Raw genomic sequence first — 20474 nt, 5'->3', positions numbered from 1 at the left:
CAGGCCGGTGGCGGTTTTAAGGATCATAGGAATCCCTGGGACTCGGAGGAATGGGAGGTGATGGCAGCTGAATCTGTCCCAGGCGGGAGAGCTGGTTCTCACCGTTCAGGCCCAACTGGGGGGAAATGTGGCTGCAATGACCCGAGAGGCCGTCTCCGGGACTGCAAAGAGCCAGACCCAACGCACAGTCCTCGTGACCCTCTCCAGCCCCAGTGAGACTTCCACCCTGGGGTGCAAGCCCTGAGTGCAATCTTAGGTGGTGCTCACAGAACCCCAGGAGGCAGCCCGTGATATCTATTCACCCCATGGTATCGGTGAGGAACTGTTTCCATAAGGTGTTGCCTAAGGCCATCCAGTGAGATCACGGAATAGCAAAGAACTGAACCTGGCTTTAAGGACTGCAGGAACCGTCAGAAACAGCCTGCCATAGCATCCCCTAGCCCAGTGGACGGCAAACTCATTCGTCAACAGAGCCAAATATCAACAGTACAATGATTGAAATTTCTTTTGAGAGACAAATTTTTTAAACTTAAACTTCTTCTAACGCCACTTCTTCAAAATAGACTCGCCCAGGCGGTGGTATTTTATGGAAGAGCCACACTCAAGGGGCCAAAGAGCCGCATGTGGCTCGCGAACCGCAGTTTGCCGACCACTGCCCTAGCCCCACCTCCCGGAGCCAAGCACCTGCCCTAGCTGTGTCCTCCCTTGCTTTGGCACCTTTGTAACACGGAGGCGCAGTGAGGACCAGGAGTGGCCCATTGCTAATCCAGCCCCATCAGCTCCCTGCTGCCTCCTTCCCGCACTGACCATCACCACCCACATCCTCCCTCCTCTCCTCCCTCTGGTCCCTAGCCAGGAGTGCTTCTTTGAACACGGCAAATGAACCATGTTCAACCTCTCAGCCTAGAGCTCCTTCTCTCAAACCTCTCTAATGATGGCCACAGTGCGGGGAGGGAGGAGAGCGGTGGATGACGGAGATTGCTTAACTCTCATCTCTTGTCAACATCTCACAAAATCTGTCTCCTGCTGGTGGCCAGGACTCCTATTTGGTGGAAGGAGGGAGCAAGCAGCCACCCTCAGCACTCCTATTTATACCTCGCAATCGAGCTCTCTCTTGGGGACAATGTCACCATCTTGGTTCCCTGCAGATGCTCAGTCATTGTACCTTTCACTCCGTGTGGTTGGCCTGTCCTTGTACCTTTCACCCCGTGTGGCTGTCCTGCCACCGCTGCTGTGACTTGTGATGTCGAATTCCCCTCCAGTGCAACTTCCGGGGGCCTCGCTAGCCAACCTCTCAGATGTTTCTCCAAGATGGGAAGCTGGTCAGCTGTGCCCAGCCGGGCAAGCTCTGGCCCCCTCCAGACTGGCAGTTCCACAGAGGTGCCTGGCATCTTCCTGCCTGAGTAACGCATCTTCTAGAGCCCTGGGCAGGCCCAGGCCTGGCACTGCCCGGCACGCTGGCCTGTCAAATACATTCTGCTGCTACATTCCTCGAAGTCAGCAGGACAGGTGCTAATGTGCCCACTCTCCTGAGAGGGCACCAGGGGTCACACACACCTGCTTCCGAGGGGGAGCAGAGGTTTCTCTCCTTTCATTTCTAATGTTCAGGTTTACTTATTGCTTGCTGACGTCCCAAAAGGACCCACGGCATTTTCCAATAAGAGCACATGTTCAATTGTTTGATGAAAGACAAAGGACAGGAAATAAGCAGCCAGGCGGGAGGGGAGAAGAGAAGAAGCTCCCTCCAGGACATCTAACCGAGGAGAGCCATGCTTCTGGCTCAAAACGGGCTGCCCGCTTCCCAGCAGTTTGGACAGAGAGCCATGCAGGTGGGTGGTTGCTGGCAGGGCACAAAGTAAAACCAGGCCTCAGGACTCCTCCTTACACACACACACAACCACACCTACTGTATGCAGCAGGGCACTGAGGCCCGGCCCCCGTCCTGGAGGGCAGACCCACCGGGCTGGGTGGGTGAGCTCATTCGTGGGGCACCACTCTGCCCTCCCTCACGGAGAAGGGTGGACACTGGGCCAGAACAGGACGAGGGACACCAGGACAATGGACACCTGGCCCTGCCTGGCCATCCCCACAGGCACAGGTGAGGCTGCCCTCTCTGCTTGCCACGCTGTCCCGTCTCCTAGGGCAGGTTCGGGGCCCGAGGAGAAAGCCCTTCCCTAATTCAGAGGCTGCTGCCGAGCGTGGCGGGCACCATGCTTGCCCAGCAGTGGCTGCTTAGCTCTAAGGCAGCATGTGAGGAGGCCACGAAGAGAAGGGGTCCTTTCCTGCATAGGCCCAGAACTGCTCCTCCAGGGGTACCCCCCACACACACACACACACATGAGAGGCCACTGCTGGGCCTTCCAGGCTCCTCAATGAAGGCACCACAGGGCCTGGCCACTAAGCCAGAAGGTCCCAGCTGGTTTCCTGCCATCCTCACCCTCCAGCCTGCCCATCCATCCTCTGTGGGGCCTCAGTTTCCCCACCTGCAAAGTGAGGGCGTGGGGCTCCCCGTACGAGGTCTCCCAGCTCTGACATGCCAGGAGGGATCTTTGTCAGTCAGAAAGCAGGACCGGACCGACCTCAGCGCTCCAGCCCGGGCACTGGCGTCACCCCCTGATCAGGCACTCCAATGAATGGAGGGGTCACCAGGACGGACGGACCTGTGGACTCGGGGGCCACGGGGAGGAGCTGAGCTCACTCCCTGCTACAAACCACGGTGTGAGATCAGAGCTGCTCCCGGGGAGACTCTCCATCCCCCAAAAAGGCCTCGCAACCCAGGGTCCCACTCAGCAGGAGGCGGCGGCAGCAGCGGCAGCTTGCCCAGCCCCTGTCCACCCCCGGCCTCCTTGGACCCTGAGCGCGTCCCTTCACTCTGAGCCTCAGCTATGTCATCCATGAAGTGGGGGTGAGGGTGAGCTCCCAGGCGCAGGAAGAACAAGGCAGGTGTCTGTCCCCTTTCGAGGGGAGAAAACTGAGGCTTGGAGAGAGGTAATGGGAGAATGAGTCCGGGAGGGAGGAGGACTGCCCAATGCCCCTGAGCGGAGCCTGAGGGAGGCCCGGCCAGCTCTGTCCTGAGGGCCTAAGGCTGGGAGCGAATAGCAAGAACGACCCACAGGCTCATTCTAGTGAGCTTTCTGGTGAACTGGTTTCCCCAGCACCTCAGCCAGCGCCCGGGGGTCCCGTGAGCTGGGAGGACCCCCGTCCCTGAGGTCTCCCCAGCAGGGCCCAAGAGCCAGCCAGCTCCCTCTGAAGGCACGCGAAGGGTCAGCCAGGTGGCTTGTGAGCCCGAGGAGGCGCCTCGGCCGTGCTGCTCCAGCCCACGTGTCCCGAGAGACCGCGGGCCTGCCAGGAGCTGTCCGGCCCCGCAGACAGGCCGAGGCTGGCCGGCAGCGGCCCACGGGTGGAAGCCAGGGGTGCGCTCACCCTCGGTAACCCCAGCCCCGTGGGGCTTTTTCCTTCCTGTCCAGGAAATGATAAATCTGACCCAGGAGGTCACGGTCAGGAAATAACTGAAATAAATGCCAGAACCCTGCAGACTGCGGAGGTGTGAGGCTGAGGCTGAGGCTGCCAGGCTGGGCCGTGAGCTGCTGTGGCTGCACGGGACGCTCCCGAGGACCCCTCTCGGGTCCCCCCACATTGTGCCCTCTCGCCATTCACTCCTCCCTTCCCTCCCTCGGTGATTCTGGCTCGTGGACACCTTCCCAGCTCCCACAGAGGCCCCGGCACTGGGGGAGGGGCTGGCATACAAAGGTGGCCAGGACATCACACACTCCTAGGAAAACAGTCGGACACCTGAAGCCAAGCTGTGTTTCCCGTGAGTGGGGTGGGTGGATTTGGGGGGCAGGGGTCCACTGACACCGGAGGTAGGACATGGCCGGGTGGAGCAGAAGACAGAGGATGTGGCCAAGTAAAGGTCTAGAAGCAGGAAGACAACCTGGTTCCCAAGCTCCCCTGGGCGCCCAGCCCCGGGCGGGGACTTCCCCATGTAAACCCCCTTAGCAACCCTGAAAAGTGCGTGGTGTGGTCCCCGTATCTGTGAACGAGGACCGGAGTCCAGACAGGCTGAGTCGGGCTCTGCCTCTTGGTGGTGTGCGACCTTGGGCAGGGGCGTCACTCCAGTCTCCCTACTTCCCAATGAGCCCGGGAGAGCGCCTCCTCTCAGGGTTACGGAGCGGGGTGAGGAGGTAATGCAAAGTGCTGGGCACAGTGCCTGGCACACAGTAACCTCGATCAGAATCTAACGGCATCACTATCGATTTTGTTGTGTCTCTGCAGCTCTGAGGAGTTAAGCAAACGGCTCCAAGTCACACCGCTCCTAAACCCAAGAGCAGGTGGCCTGAAAGGCCATGCTGTTAACACCACGCTGGGGGCGGTTTACACCACGGCGTGACGAGGGCTGGGGTTATGGTGCGAGGACCCCTCTGGGTGGCTTTAGGAGACCAGGTTCGGAGGCCAGGCCAGGGAAGAGGCCCTGCCTTCGGGCTGTGTGGTTTGGACCTTGTCCCGGGGGCAGTGGCTAGGCCATCCATGTCTGCTGGGAGCCTCAACGTGGATGTCTTTAGAAAAGTCAATAAGCTTCTGAGTGCTAAGAACAGCAAACACGAAGGTCTGATTGGATGGGCGTGAAGGAAGAAGAAACCAGCCAGAAACAGGACCGTGAAGGGGCTACTGCACTAGTCCAAGCAGGGTGAGAAGGGTCAAGGCAAAGCGGGGAGAAGAGGGGGCAGGTCCAACCCACTGGGGACAGGAATCCGAGGTTTGTGCCGGTGAGGCTGGGAAAGCCACTGACGGAAGCAGGAATCGGGAGGCGTGCAGGCTGGGGGTGGGGGAAGGTTAACACAACATCAGGCAAGCAGAGTGGAGAACTATTCCCTTCATGTTAAAGTCAAATGAGGACGGGGGGGGGGGGGGGGCGGCAAAAGCCCAAGAGAATGAGCCTCATGGCTGGCTGGCCAGGGGACTGTCAGGGTGGAGAGCTCCCTCTGTGCCCCAGACCCACATGCTGACCCCCAGTGAGCCCCCGCCTGGAATGTGACCAAGATGATCTCTAGGCTGGGCCCGGGCCCAGCAGGGGCAAAGAGATGGACAGTGTGACATCCATGCCCATCTGCCACCTTCCGAAAGGCCCTGCAGGAGGAGGCGGGCGAGAGAACAGACAGCAGGGGAGCGAGAAGCCGCCCCCCAGAAGAGGGAGGAGAGACAGGTGGGCAGCGGGGACAGCTGCTGGCTCGGAGACCTCACAGGTGATAGGAAAGGTGCCCCGTGACCCGGCGTCACAGAGAGAAACCTGCTCCCCGCCCGGCGCTGCGGGTGACAGAAGCCCAGCTGCCGCCTCCTGAGCCGCGGTGTGCCGTCATCGGAAGTGGGGCGTTGGCGGTGCGTTGCAGGACCTGGGTGGGCACCGGAGAGGCTCTGTCTCATGTCTCCCTGGCATCGAGGGGGTAAGGAAGGGGACGACTCTCCTATTGCCCCGGAAGCCCGGCCTACTCTGTCCACCGCCCCTCCTTGCTCTCTGCTCTCACCCTGAGGATGGCTGCAGGGGCTGTCAGAGATGAACATTCACTGGCTCCCTACTACCTGCAGGATAAGCACCTACCCTTTCAAGATGGAGTCTCTGGCCTGACCCAGCCTCTCCTGGACCTTCTCCCTCGTGACTTTTCCTCACCCAGCCCACCAGAGCGGTGCGCACATCACCCCCCTTATATGCCCCATGTTGTCCCACCTCCAAGGAGAGAGTGTGGCCAACGTGGCGGAAATCCACAGGCAGCCTGGCCTTGACCCAGGCCCAGGGTTCTGCTTCTTCCAGAGCTTTGTAACTGAGCCATGTACTGATCTCTCTGAATCTCTGCGTCTTCGTCCGTAAAACAGGGGTTGGAAAATGCACCTGGCCCAGAGGGGTGGGTAACCGTTCACTGAGCTTGTCTACAAAGCAAGTAGCCTGATGCCCGGCCACGCTGAGCACCCAGGAAATGCTTGCTGGTTGGGTGATGCTGATGCTGCTGAACCTGTTGACCCCCAACGTCTCCCCTTTCTCACACTTGTCGACCGGAAGCTTCCTGTCCCATAGAGATGTCCTTGTCTCCCTTCCCTGTCCAACCTCTGGGCAGCTGGTACTAAGGACAGACATTTGACAGCTGCCCACTCTCACAGGGCGGTTTCCCAGCACCACGTGTGCGCTTTCTGCCCCGTCTTCCCAACCAGGCCAGGGCCGTAAGGGATGGAGCTGGCCTCACCGCTCCTCTGGGACCCTCGGCAGGCCTTGCCCAGCCCAGAGTGAAAGCCGAACAGGGATTCGTGGATGGGACTGCCCATCACCCCATGTGTCTGAGAGGCCCCTCCTGCTTGGAGGAGGAATGGAGGGATGGGATGGCCTTTAAGGAAGGGGAGGGGTATACCATCTAGAACCTCTAAGTCGGCTGAGAGTTAGTAAATAGCAATTTGAGGGATGGGAATGGGGCTAAGGGAAGAGGGTTATGTTCAGGTTACATGGAGGCAATAAATGTGGCCCAGCCCACGCTGCCAAGAGCCACTTGTGAAAGCAGCTCCCCACCACCTGGCAGCTCCCCGGGTCCCTGGCACAGAGTGAGGGCTTAACAGATGAATGAACGAATGAATGAACAGATACACTTAAAACCAGCAGGATCTGGCAACCGCCTCAGGGGTGGAGGGAAATCGGGAAACAAGGCTCTGAACTAAACGGGAACTGGATGACAGTGATGATGATGACTAACAATGACGATGAAGAAAGAGGAAGACGAGGTGAAGCAGCTGCTGCCTATGGGCACTCCCTGGGTGCCAGGCCCTGTGCAGAGCTGCCCGTGCACGTCTGCAGTTACCCCCTGCAACGCTCCTAGTCCCATTTTGCAGACAGGGGAGACTGAGGATTGGAGACGTTAGACCACTTGTCCAAGTCATAGTCAGTAAGGAATAGAGCCTGGCTCCAACCCAGGTCCCTCGGACACCCGAGCTCATGCTCTTCGTGGTCTCCATCCCAACGTGACTGAGCTGGGTTAGCCCCTCAACAGTCTGGTCCCAGATGACCTGCCTGAGGCATAGCCCAGGGTTTACAGTGGCCGGGCACTCCTGGGGTGATGACACCCACGCCTGATGACGGAGGGACCGTGAAGGAAAGGCTGAGTAAGGGATGGTAGGCGGGGGTGAAGCTGGAGCAGTAAGCAAGGGTGCGTAAGGCAGGCCTGGCCAGCTTTCGGAAGACCTGTGGCTCCACCCTGACCGCAGCGGGAAGCGACAGAAGCAGGTGGTGGTGGGATCGGATGGGTTTTTTAGAAAGAGCCTCCTGGCTGCTGCATGGCGCTTGGTTGGAAAGGAGTGAACCCAGTGGGAGTACAAGGCGACAGAGCCGTTCAGCAGGAGAGGAAGGTGCCAGGAGGAGCGAAACAGTGGGGATGGGGGGAGAGGGGCCGGCCCAAGACATTCTGTGGAGGCAGAGTTGCCTGGATTTGGAGAGAGACTGGCCATGTGCACTGGGCAGGGGCAGGGGTGGCGGGGCAGCAGGAAAGGGAAGCTCTAGGCCTCTGGGCAGCGGGAGGGAGGTGGTGATTTTCACTAAGATCAGACACAGGGCGGCTTGAGAAAAAAAGGGTCATGTTCACCATGGAGACAGGAAAATGACCTCAGCCTCCTGTCCCACCCAAGGGTCCCAAAGCCACATCGAAAATGGACACAATTTGCAGAGCGCGTTAGCAATCACTCTGCACCAGTAACTCCTTTGGCCACTTGACCATCGCCTGGGTCCACACTTTAAAGATGAGCAAATCGAAGCTACGTGACTTTCCCAAAGTCACTGAATCCAGGAGGTAGCACGAGAGCCAGGGGCCCCTGCCTCCCAGTCCAGCGGGGATTCTACAACCACATGTTTCAGTGTCAAGTGTTGTCTGACTCCTGGGCCAGGAAACAGATGACAGGGGGTGCGATTCTCTCCACAGAAGCAGAACAAACTATGATAGAGCCAGAAACCAAAATGTTAACTGTGGTTATCTCACTGGCAATTTTCTAAAAATATGATGATGGATCTTTAGAGAGAAAGGAAGGGAGAAGGACAGGCAGAGAGAAACATCGATCGGCTGCCTCCTGCACGCTGCCTACCAGGGATCGAGCCCCCAACCCAGGCAGGTGCCCTGACCGGACACTGAACTGGCAACCTTCCGGTGCACGGAACAATGCCCAACCAACGGAGCCACACTGGCCAGGGCACATGGGCAATTTTTAATTTTCCTCTTTTTAGATTATATTTGGGAAATGTCATCAGTGGATGTATACCATTTTCGTACAGAGAAAAAGAGCTACAAGATCATTTCAAAAATAATTGCTCCAGATGACGCCGGGACAGCACAAGCGTGAAACTGAAAAGAAAAAAAAACAAAAAACACCACAAACAAACAAAAGGCCGCACTCGGCATGTTCCGGGACTTTGCGTTTTCCTTTCTGCCAGCGGCTGGGAAGGGCCGAGGCGAGGAGTCCCCAGGAGCTCTTGAACGGGATACATTTTTGTTGTTCTTTGGTTGGTTATTTTATTTTATTTTATTTCAAAAGTTTATATTGGCCCCGACTCTCCTTCCACCCACCTTTTTTCTTCTCATCCTCTCCTGGGTGCTAGCTCTGGGTAACTCGGAACAAGGAGCATTTAATCCACCGAGGCAGCCGCCGGGTGATGCTGCCAAGGTGTCGCTGCGCAGATGGAGCCCGGGAAACAAATTCCGTAAATAGAGCCCGGGCAGAGCCCATTAAAAGTGTTGTCCCAGCGCCTCTTTATGGGGCAGACGCTGTCATGCTCAGGTTGCCGAGGTCCCGGCTGGCCCCTTGGGCTGGTTTGAGGTCCCCGTTGCTGCATAAACCAGCTTGTTTTTCCCCTCTTTTCGGCGACAGGCCTGAACACGGACAGAAAAGCCCTTCTCATGCCGGGGACCGCGGCGGACTGGGGCTGGCACGCGGGGCCCGGGGTGCTCACCAAACCTCGCTCGCTCTGTCCGTCGGCAGCATAGTTCAGGTGAGTGGCGTCTGCAGAGGCTGAGCTGGAGATGGAACATTCCAGGGGAAGCGAAGGAGGCAGCGGCCTGTGCACCCGCTGCTCGGGTTCAGCTCAGTGCGTCTGGCCTTCTCGCCCTCTGAGCCAGAGATTGCACGTCACAGGGAACGACTAAGATGTTCGTCTGAACGCTCACTGTAATGGCAAACGCTCGAGGACACAGCACACCGAAGGGCACAATATATGCAGGTGCTAGACACGAAGCCCTTACAGTTCAGGCTTATGCTGGGCTCTGGGGCGAGGGGTTGTATGCAAGATACCTTAAAGGAAGAATCACCCACAGAAAATAAATAAGCCACGCGCAGGGGAAGCTGGGGCCTGGCTGCTACTGTGGGCGGGGGTGGGGGGGGGTGGGGAGGGACGGGTCGAGGGAGCGGGGGCAATGGGCTAATTCCCTGCTGTCCACGCATGGGGTAACCACTCCCCTGGAGAGGGCAGAGGGAGAGGAATTTTGTGTTTTGGTCACTGATGTAGCCTCAGTGCCTGACACTCAATAAATATGTCTCAAATGGAAAGACATAAATCCCATTTACAGAGAATTTTAATGACATGGGAAAATATTTTTGAAATTATACTAAGAAAAAAGGAAGAAACACAACTGTGGGTACATGCACAGGGGAGAGCTAGAAGGAACACAGAAAGTGTTACTGCTGGCTGGAGCTGAGTGGTGACATTACGGGTGGCCTGCCCTTAACATTTTCTGTATGTGTTTTAGCAAAATAATTTACCAATTACCATGACTGGAACAATAACGACAAGAAGAAGGGATGAGAAAGCACCAGGCCACACGGCTTGGGAAGCCGTTAATCCTCCGTAGATGTTCCCGTGGCCTGTGGGGACGCGGTGAGCCTGGGCCTGCAGGGGTTAACCCCAAGCCAGGCTCTGGAGGGAGGGAAGGGTCTGCCCTCAGACCTGGTGGGAGTCAGGATGCCCTGGCTCCTGGAACTTGGCCTCCACAGACCATGTGAGAAGGTGGGTATCGGGGGTTGAATCGTGTCCCCACATAAAAGATATATTGGAGTCTTGACCCTAGCACTCTAGAATATGGCCCTATTTGGAAACAGGGTCTCTACAGAGGTAATCCAGTGAACATGAGGTCATTAGGGTGGGCTCTAACCCAAAAGAACTGGTGTCCTTATAAAGGGGGAAATTTTGGACATAGACATTCACACACAGACACACAGGGAGAACAGCCTATATAATAAGAGGGTGCCATATTTTCCGGCGTATAAGACGACTGGGCGTATAGAAGATTTTCCTGGGTTAAAAAGTCGTCTTATACGCTGGAAAATACAGTAATATGCAAATTAACCCTAATGGCGAAACAACCAGAATGACTGCTCAACCAGTCACTTTGAGGCACACTGACCACCTCTCAGTCTCTTTCCCAGACTGGCAGGCTCCAATCACCCGATGGCAAACAAGGACCTGGGGTGGGTAGCAGGATAGGTGGGTGGTACCAGGCTAAGGCCCCCACCCGCCAGTCACCCCACACACAGAGGGCAACTGTGGCAGGGGCAGGGTCGGTGAGTGGGAGGGAATGGCCGACCTCTCAGCCCTTTCCTCTGGCTGTCATGCTCTGATCACCCGATGGCAAATGGGGAACCAGGGGTGGGTGGTGGCGGGGGGCAGGGCTGGTGAGTGAGCAGAACAACCAACCTCTCGGTTCTTCCCCCTGGCCAGTAGGCTCCGATCACCCGATGGCGAATGGGGAACCGGGGGTAGGCGGTGGCAGGGGGTGGGGCTGGTTGTGGGCAGCCAGGGAAGATGGTCCTGATTGCAGGCCAGGTCTAGGGACCATACCCGTGCACGAATTTCATGCACTGGGCCTCTAGTATGAAAATAAAGGCAGAGAGGAGTGGCACTTCTATAAGCACAGGAACGCCACAGATTCCAGCACGCCGGCAGCTAGGGGAGAGTCCTGGAATGGATTGTTCCTCCCGGTCCTCAGAAGGAACCAGCCCCGCCCACATCCTTACCGGAGACTTCCAGCCTCCCGAGCTGGGAGCTAATACATTTCTGGTGTTTAAGCCCCCAGACGGTGGCACTTGCTATGACAAACTGAGACAGTGGGGGAAAGCCTGCCTGGGGTCAGGTCATGGGGAGACCTCAGCAAGCCACGTGTCTTTCTGGGACTCAACTTACTGATCTGGAAAATGGGAGACCTGGCCTAGAGCAGTGGGTTTCAAACTTGGTTTTAACCCTGGAATAAAACCTTGCACAGAGGCCCAAACAAAAAAGGGAAAAAGAAACCCTGAGGAGGTAGAGGCTTTCTCTGGGTCCCATCCCATCCCTACAGAGCAGCCTTTGAAAATCACAGCGCCAGGTCGTCTGGAAAATCCCTCTCGGTGCGCCTTCCTGAGCATCTTCAAAAGTGAAACCCACTGACCAGGATTGCTGAGCATCTCCCAGGCGCTCAAGCTCGTGCCAGCCCTGAGCGCCCGGCCCCTTGACCTCCGGTGGCTACTGATCTTTGTCGGGTGGCGAGACGAACGTCTGGAAAACAGCGGGCAGACAAGCCAGGCTGCTCCCTCTCCTGAGAGCTACAGCTGCGAACAGGTCACCTGATGTTCTAAATCCGCCACATCTAAATTTATCTTGCCCTCCAAGGACGAGCAGATGCTGTGCCTTATCGGGGAACGGTAAGTGGCTGGACGACAGACGTGACACGCCCTTATCACCCCAAGGACGAGAATGACGTCTCCCTGACGATGAAATCAAGAGCTCGAGTGCTAACCTGGCAGCCTGAAGGGGACTGGGTCATTCGGGCCCCCGGGTGGGGCGGGACCTGTCCCGGGAGCCCGGAATCCTTTCCACACCCTGCCGCGTGCCTGGCAACCCCAGGGGCCAGTAGCCCGTGAGCAGGAGTGAGCAGAAAGGGAAGGTGTTTGAGGCATGGCCCAGCCCCTGCTGCATCTCTGGGAGAGGACCCAAGCCACCCATTCCACTCAGTGAGCACCGACGCTGTGCGGGCAGGGACCACGTGGGCTGCAGTAAGGGGCCACTGCTGATCAGACAGCAGAGTTGAGCAGCCTACAAGGAGGCTGGACACCCCAGAGATAGGGTCCCGGGTCAGACTGAGCTAATCCAGGCCTGGGCTTCCCTCCAAACCCTCGCAGGACAGAGGCCCTGAGATCCCACTTGCTGCAGGTTATGGGGTGATCCCTGCCAGCCAACATCCCAGAAGAAACGGGCAGGGACTCCTCTGTCCTTCAGGGTGAGGCTCCTACCATCCTCTGGAGTCCACAGACTCATCAGGGGACTTAACGTCAAGGGAAGAGGGACATGGCGTCCCCATTGCCCCACCGTGGCATCAGAGAGCAGATCCGGTCTTTATTCATTCAGCTTCTAATTGCACAAATAAGATGCCAATTCACTGTCCCTTTAAACACCACCTTACAGATAAAGCAAACCTCCATGCCTTCCCTGTTAGGGGTGCAACCTTCCAAAACAACCACATGTCCTTGCAAAGAAACCCACCCACCAGGCCAGGGGTCTGGGCAGAGTGTGGCACTCGGCTTCCCCGGGCATGCTGTGGGGCCAGAAGGAATCTATCCGGGTGGGCCTCCAGGAGGAAGAGGCTGGAGGCAGGGACTTAAGAAAGGGTAGGATTCCAATGCCCCCAAGGCAAGGGTTGCTGGGACACTGGACCCATGTGGTATCAGCATAGAAATAGCTAGCTTCATTCATTCCTGTAGCCAATTCAGCTTCTTTTTTAAAAAAATATATTTTTAATTGATTTCAGAGAGGGAGGGAGAGATAGAATCGATGATGAGAGAGAATCATTGATCAGCTGCCTCCTGCATGCCCTCCCCACCCCACTCCACCCCGGGGATGGAGCCCGCAACCCCAGCATGTGTCCTTGACTGGAATCAAACCTGGGACCTTTCAGTCTTCAGGCCGACACTCTAACCACTGAGCCAAACTGGCTAGGGCCAATTCAGCTTCTTGAGGAAACTCTAAAGCCCTCCGAAAGGGCCTTCAACCTCTGCCCTCAGGCCACTAGAACCACGTTGATGATGACAACAATGATGATGACCACGACGTGATGGCATAGGCGAGGCACTCTGCCAGCCCTCCCACCGGCTCTACCAGCTTGGTATTAGTGTCCCCATTTTATAGACAGAGAAACCGCAACCTGGAGAAATTAAACCACTTGCCCAACATCACTCGGCTGGGAGCAGCAGAGCCACCATCGGACCTTAGGGCCAGTGACCGAGTCCGTCCATGAGACTGCCCTGCTTCTGCGGCCTGTAGCCCAGCTCTGCGCCTGCACCAATGCCTAGCACACAGCAGGGGCTCGACAGATATCCGTAGGCCGGTTTCTTGTTTAACACGTTAAGCGCCCAGCCTGTTTTGTCTTCCGGACGGAAAGCATAGTGTCAGTCACCGGCGACTGGGCGCTTAACGTGTTAAGGAATACACGCAAGGCTGAGGGAGTGCATTATCAAGTCCGAGGCCAGTTCAAGGCAGTCTTCACATTATTATGGTGTTTTTCTTTAATGCTAAGGTTACACTGTCTTCTAGGAACTCCCCCACAGCTCAGAGCTTCTGCTCCTGCAAAGGGTTAAGGCTTTGGTCAGAGGCTCTGCCACCGGGCAAATGAAATCTCCCCGGTCCCGTGGGTCCGTGGGGGCACAGGGCACCACAGCAGCTAATTTCTGTGAACAGCCTCCTCGTAAACGTCAGTCTCGCCAGGGGGTGCGGAGGGGGCCTTGATTTATTATATAGCTTTTGGACAGTTCCTACAGAAATATTGCCAAACAGCGGAATAATCAACTCTTTCACTCAAGCCCCCTCATGCGTGTTTTTTTTTTTTAAATGAAAGAATAAAGTACGCAATGAGCCTGAGCTAAATAAATAAAAATGCCACACTTTTCCCCAGCAGAACTTTCTGCGTCACTGAGAAATATTTGCAGACCTCAACAATCTTTTATCTTCACAATGACGCCCTCGCCTTCCAAGTTTTGGACGTTCTGAGAACTCCTTTGATTTGGGCCCTCTCATTATCTTACGAGAACAATTAGCTGATTAATAATGTCATTATTGGATGTTTCATCAAGCAGACGTTAGAGAGACCTTTCCTCCGCTCATGGCCCGTCTGTCCTCCGCCAGGGCTGTCTAAGATCAGTTACTCATGTCTGGGGCTCACACTTGTGTGGCAGGGATTTCTATCTTAATACTCATCACTGCCAATCACAGTGTCTGGGCTGGGAGGAGAGCAACATCCATCCCGCTACGTTATCAACCCACCCACTCACTGTGCCAGCAACGGAGACTCCAAGATGGACAGGACGTGGTCCATGCCCGCAGGGAGCTCACACAGAGGGATGCCCTGGGAAGCTCAGCGTGATGCCACCTCCTCCAGGGATGGTCATGTTCCTGATGGGTGCAGACCCTTGATACTTTGCCCCAGCTCAGCAACCTGTTTCTCCATCACAGAACTTTCTCAGCTTGTTATCTCCGCTTTATTTCTCTCTGTCTCCTGGGCAAAGCCATGCATGAGCTCCAGGGGCACATAATAATTGCTCAGTAAACACTTGTTGAATAAACAAATGCACCTACAACCCACTTTTTGTTTTTTAAGAAAGAAAGACCTTTCTTTTATATATAATTGATTTTTTTTACAGAGAGGAAGGGAGAGAGATAGTTAGAAACATAGATGAGAGAGAAACATCGATCAGCTGCCTCCTGCACACCTCCTACCGGGGATGTGCCCGCAACCAAGGTACATGCCCTTGACCGTAATCGAACCTGGGACCTTTCAGTCCACAGGCCGACGCTCTATCCACTGAGCCAAACCGGTTAGGGCCTACAACCCACTTTTACAAGATAAAATAAACAGAGAAACAGACACGTCTGTCCCTTTGAGTGCCTAATAAGCCTCTGCTTTGATTCCTGGTGGGAGCTGGTGCCCAAAAGGAGTCAGTATGATGCTGGGGAGTGAAAGCTGCAACTCAGGACCAGGGGCCTCTTGGAGCCTCTTTACTCAGGTCTGGAATGGGTTGGACAGGATGCTCTCCAGTTCCTTGAATGGAGGATCTGTGGAAACCTAACATCACCGTGAGAATTAGTCAAACTGCAGCCTCAGGGGAACTGGCCTGGGCCAGGAGCCACGGTGCCTTCGCCACTTAGTGGATGAGACTGTGGCCCAGCCTTGTGATTGTGCGAAGTTTGCTCATCTATCAGGTAAGAATCGGGAGGGAGAGGTGGGAGGGATATTCAAGTACATGCTTTCTAAGGTTCCTCCTACATTTAAACTTTTATGACTTTAGGTTTAAACCACTGGCTAAAATTAAATTTAGGTATAGCAAGCACATGTCACAATTTTGTTTTAAAAACCTTATTTCCAATATTTTATCTCATTGATTCCTTCATGCACCCAATATTTAATGAGCTTCTATCATGGGCCAGGCATTGTTCTAGACAAGACACAGTCATTCTTGTCATGGGACATCCAGTCCAGTGGGGGAGACAGAACATACACAGGTCAACGACTCGAGGAAAGGTGACTTCAGACGGAGTTACGGGCAGAGCACATTAATAAACAGCTCCGTGTGAAAGGCAGCAACTGCAGGGAGAGTCTGCCTCCTTTCTGGCGGCTGGCTGGGAAGGTGATATCTGAGCTGAGCCCTAACAGCCCCTGGAGAATTTGTGGGAAGAGCATTCCAGGCGGCGGGCACAGCAGTTCCAAGGGCTGCAGGCTGGGGACAAGCTTGGGGTATTCGAAGAACCGAAGGACGAAAAGGCGACCCGTGCAGCTAGCGACTGGGGAGGAAGGAGTCATCGATCTAAGACATAGGCGAGGGCCAGGGGAGAAAGGGCATTGCCAAGAGGGCCATGGACAGGACTTAGGGGACCCAGGGACTTGGATGGAGAAACAGGTCATCTTTCTTGTCACCAACTCTAACTGAAAATGAGCACTTCCTTCGGTCACAAATGTCGACAACCCACCGTCATGTTAGCAGTGCCAGGGACTCGTCAGCAACAGAAATCACAGATCCGTTCCAATCACCGTTGTTACAGGTATCTGGAAGTATCACGCTCATCACAAATTCAACATCACAGTAGCTAGTAGACCTTATTATTTGAATTATTAACAAAGAAGCACATATACTTCAATATCATAAATTTTAAAAGTATCTAACTGCCCAGCCGGTGTGGCTCAGTGGTTGAGCGTCAACATATGAACCAGGAGGTCACGGTTCAATTCCCAGTCAGGGCACATGCCCGGGTTGCAGGCTCGATCCCCAGTATGGGGCGTGCAGGAGGCAGCTGATCAGTGATTCTCATCATTGATATTTCTATCTATCTCTCTCCCTTCCTCTCTGAAATCAATAAAAACATATTTAAAAGTATCTAATAACTATATCTAATAACCTCTTGCATTTTATTTTATACACATCAGAGCATTACTCTGAGAAGGGGTCTCTAGGCTTCACCCAATGGCCAGAGTGCTTCTAAGCCACAGTCGGGGGTTTGGGTTTTATTCCGGGTGGGATAGAGAACTCTACAGAGGTTTCAGCAGGGGATTCAGTTTTCATTTTCCAGAGTCACCCTGGCTGCTGGGAGGAGTGACCTGTGGCTGCGCAGGGCAGGGCAGGGGCAAGGGGGGCATGGCCTCCCGGCCACTGTTCTGGGCAATCCAGAGGGGGCAGCGTCCCAGGTCCCTGGGTCCCCATGGGCTCTGCCCTTCCCTCTGATCAAGAGCCTTCCCACCGCACCACCCCACGCTGTCCTCTGGGCCCAAGACGCCCTTTCACCTCGGCCCGAGCCTGTCCTGGGACATCCTCCCAAAGAGCTTCAGAAAGTGAGCTCATGACTCCACAAGGAAAACAAATGCGGCTTTTGCCGCTGTTTGGCTTGTGTCTTGGTCCAGAGGAGCAATGAGGTTTTTATTGAAGAGAGCCTTCCAGCAGGACCCCAGCAGAGGCTGGGCAAACACCAGGGCGACGGACTGTAAACAGACGGAAGGCCCCGCGCTGGGCCCGGGGCCACGGCTTAGCCCCGGTTTGCGGCGGCCTTCCCGTGTTTCCCCGGCTCCCCTCGCACAGCACTCGCACACAGAGTCTTTTCAACGTCCTCTAGGAGAATAGAGAATTCACGTCCCCACGCCAGCACACACGTGTCTCACACCTTCCCAGGGGAGTGGGCCCTGCCAAGAGGACGTTCATGGACCTGGAAGGACCGCTGGGGTGGGGTCCATGGGCAGAAAAGAGCTGAGGTGAATCCTATGCTCCCAGGGGTCCCCCAAAGCGGAAGTGATGAGGGCAGGGCCAGATCGACTAGAAGGGGAGGGACGTTTGTGGCTGTTGGAGGTACCTGGCCAGGTGGGAGCTGTGCCACTGAGCAGGTGGCCCCTCCGTGAACACTGACATCCCCCGCAAGAGAAGAGGAGCGCGCAGATGCTCACCTCCCCCTTGGCTCCCAAAGCCTGGGGCTGTTTCCCAAGGGCAGGACCCACGGGCCCCAAAGGAAGGGGAAAGTTACAAGTCGGGGCTCAGTGCTGGGCCTGGTCCCCTCCGCCACTCTCCCACTGGCTGTGTCACTGCCATCCAGTTACAGAACCCTCTGCGCCTCGGTGTTCCCATCTGAAAGGGGGAGTAGAATAACAGTAACTGCCTCAAAGGGTAACAGAGACAATTCTGCCCAGCACACACCAAATACTCAATAAACATTGCTGCATCTTTACGTCACTTAGCAAGGACGCCAGCCTGGAGCCCTGCCTGGAATCATGGCGTTGGTTGTTTTGTATTGGACTCGCTGTGTGGGGGTTAACAGCCCCTTGCGCCCCCCAGCCCCACCCCACGCTCCATCGAGGCCAGACGCTCACCTATGGTCCTCCGGAGGTCTTCGCACTGGCTAATGTGAGGGAACTTCAGGATTTCCTTCCACTTCTTGCTTTTCCCTTTGCGCTTTCCTCCGCCCCCTGCAGAGATGGAGGACAGATGTCAGTTGATGTTGGTCTTGTCCAGGGCTCCAAAGCCCGTGTCCCATCCCAATGAGCCTATCCCCAACACCCGACTAGCAGACAGCTGCGGGGGAGGGAGCTCGAGGTCTAGTCGGTGACACACCCCAAGCACTCCACCCCCCGCTGGCCCACTGGTCTCAATCCTCTGTGTTCTCCCAGTGACCTCAGGCCTGAGCTCCCCTGACCAGCAGCAGCAGGGGAGCCCCTCCAGTCATCCATGCAGGTGCCCCCACCAGGCGCCCTGATCTTCCTCAGCATCTGCCACTGCTGTCCACCCTGCTGGGTGCCTGGCAGCTGGCCCAGACTAGACCATAACCTTCCCTTTTGGCTCAGGAAATCCTTGTGGAAAGGATCCCCTCGCTGCCTCGTTTTGTACTCATTTCGTGTGGAGATCCACCTTCCCCATATGGAGGTCAGAGGTTGGGGACAAGAGCTTTAATTTCCACTTGTCTTGGGTACCCCCTTCTTCATCCTCACAAACCCCAGGGTCTCAGAGGACATTTCTCAAGGCTGGAAGGACTCCTAAAGGGCCTAGCACACCTCATGTCCTCTGCAGTATGCACACGTGGTGAACATGCGCACGCTAGGGACATGTACACAGTGGACATGCACACAATGAGCACAACCATCATGAACATACTCAATAATAGGCACATAATGAACATGCAATGAACACACAATGAAGATACACATGTCATGAAAATGCACACATAACGCGAATATGCAGCAACCATGTGGAACTGAGTAAGCTGCACACATAGCGTGTTCCCATCATCCCCTCCACTCCTTATCCGGGCGATGGTGGACAGATGTCAGAGCACTCAGGTATGCAAGCAGCGCCAGGGCGCTGGCTCTGGCCCAGGTGTCCCTGAACTCACCAGCATTTGGGCCTTGGACCTGGAGGCACTCTGCATCCTATGGCCAACCCCCAAGGACTGAGATGCTGTCACCTGCCCCCATGCTCTGAGTGGCCTTAGGTATCATCTGTCACTGACTCACCACAGGTCACATAGGCCTTTAGGCCCTTCAGTGTCTCAGAATATTAAGGGCCTTTCACCCTCCTTCATGTGATCAACACGCCAAGCACCTGTGGAGTTTGGGGCCTGGTTAGAGAGACATAGGGTCCTTGGGCAGGATCTTGGCACCCTGGGCCCGCTCCTGGCTCTGGGTGAGTGTACAGTCTCTAACCTCCAGAATGGCTCTGGGCAGGGCAAGGATCCCTCTCTCCAACCAGCAAACCCAAGGACACCAGTGGAGCTTGGCTCTGGGCCCACCCCCACCCAGTGTGCATTCCAGGCTGGCACAGAGCTGGTCTCAGTGAATGGGATTCCTAACTTATCCACGTTGCCCTGGGAAACTGAGGCATGTTTCTCATAAGCAAGTGGGTCAGCTTCTGAGGACGGGACCAGGACCTGCATTCTATGGGCCAGGAAGTAGGAGAGGGAACTGACAGGTGAAGGACAGGGCCCCGGTCCCTTTCTCTGCAATCTGTTCTTCTGGTCTTCAACTTGGCCAACCAGCCCCAGCTCCCTTGTCTCAAGTCTGCGCAAAAGACAAAGCCTTCAGACTCCAAAAGACAGAACAAATGTGTATTGGGCATGTGCTGTGGCCAGGCACATTAAACATTATCTTGTTTAAGTCTCATTAAAATGATTATTTGGGGAAAAAAATCACTGGGCCAACATCACAGATGAGGAAACAGATGTCTGGGGTTGCGTAACTCACCAGCTGATGGCCTGTCCGACGCCATACCGGCTCTTTGCTCAGCCAGGTCACGCACGCACGCACGCGCACACGCATGCACACACTGCAGAGCCCTCCCACTGGCCCTGCCCTGGGCCAGGCCCCACACCTGTACCCTCCTGGAGGTTTCATTCTAACTCTGTGAGGTGAAACTATTACTATTCCCATGGGACAGATAAGGAAACAAGCGGGGGGAGGGGGGTGGGGGGGGAGGAGAAAGAAGCGAGTGTAGCCTACAACCTCACAACTCACTAATGGCGGAGCCAAGACCCCAGCCTGAGCAGAATCCAGACCCAGGCACTCACCCTCACCCTTTAGACACCCTCCCTCCAGGTGCACTGAAAGCACGAGTAATTCTCAGAGATCAAAGAGAAAGCTGGTGTCAGACGTCAGAAGTGACACAGCACCCGTGAGAGGACCTGGAACGGGATCTCTCTCTCGCTGTGGCCCGAGGCTATGAGCTCCAAGAAATAGACGCCACCCCAGACCCACGGCTGCAGACTTGTTCTGTTTGACCCACATGTGTGTTGTGTGCCTGTTCACCGAACCAACAGTCAAGATCTAACCCTTAGATTTCGCATACACATCCATTTCGGACTTCACTCCCATAACCCATCAGCTGGAGGTGGGCAGCAGCTGCCCCTGTGGACAGGCCATGTGGCCTCCACTCAGGAGCCTGCCCAGCCTCCGGAGGGGCAGAGGTCAGGATGTGCA

At 55.7% G+C, this 20474-nt stretch overlaps 1 protein-coding gene across 1 annotated transcript in view; it reads right to left on the bottom strand.

Moving 5' to 3' along the window:
* Positions 1-20474, bottom strand: part of GRK5 (G protein-coupled receptor kinase 5) — a 181432-nt gene that overhangs the window by 79102 nt on the left and 81856 nt on the right. Inside the window, exon 2 of the mRNA XM_079793399.1 lies at positions 17880-17975. Within this exon, the coding sequence (XP_079649525.1) occupies positions 17880-17975 (96 nt within the window). The remainder of the gene's footprint in view (positions 1-17879; positions 17976-20474) is intronic.

Source organism: Cnephaeus nilssonii (assembly GCF_951640355.1).
Source record: "Cnephaeus nilssonii genome assembly, chromosome: 16".
Lineage (NCBI taxonomy): Eukaryota > Metazoa > Chordata > Mammalia > Chiroptera > Vespertilionidae > Cnephaeus > Cnephaeus nilssonii.
The sequence above is the reverse complement of the archived record's forward strand: the minus strand, read 5'-3'. Positions and strand labels throughout refer to the sequence as shown.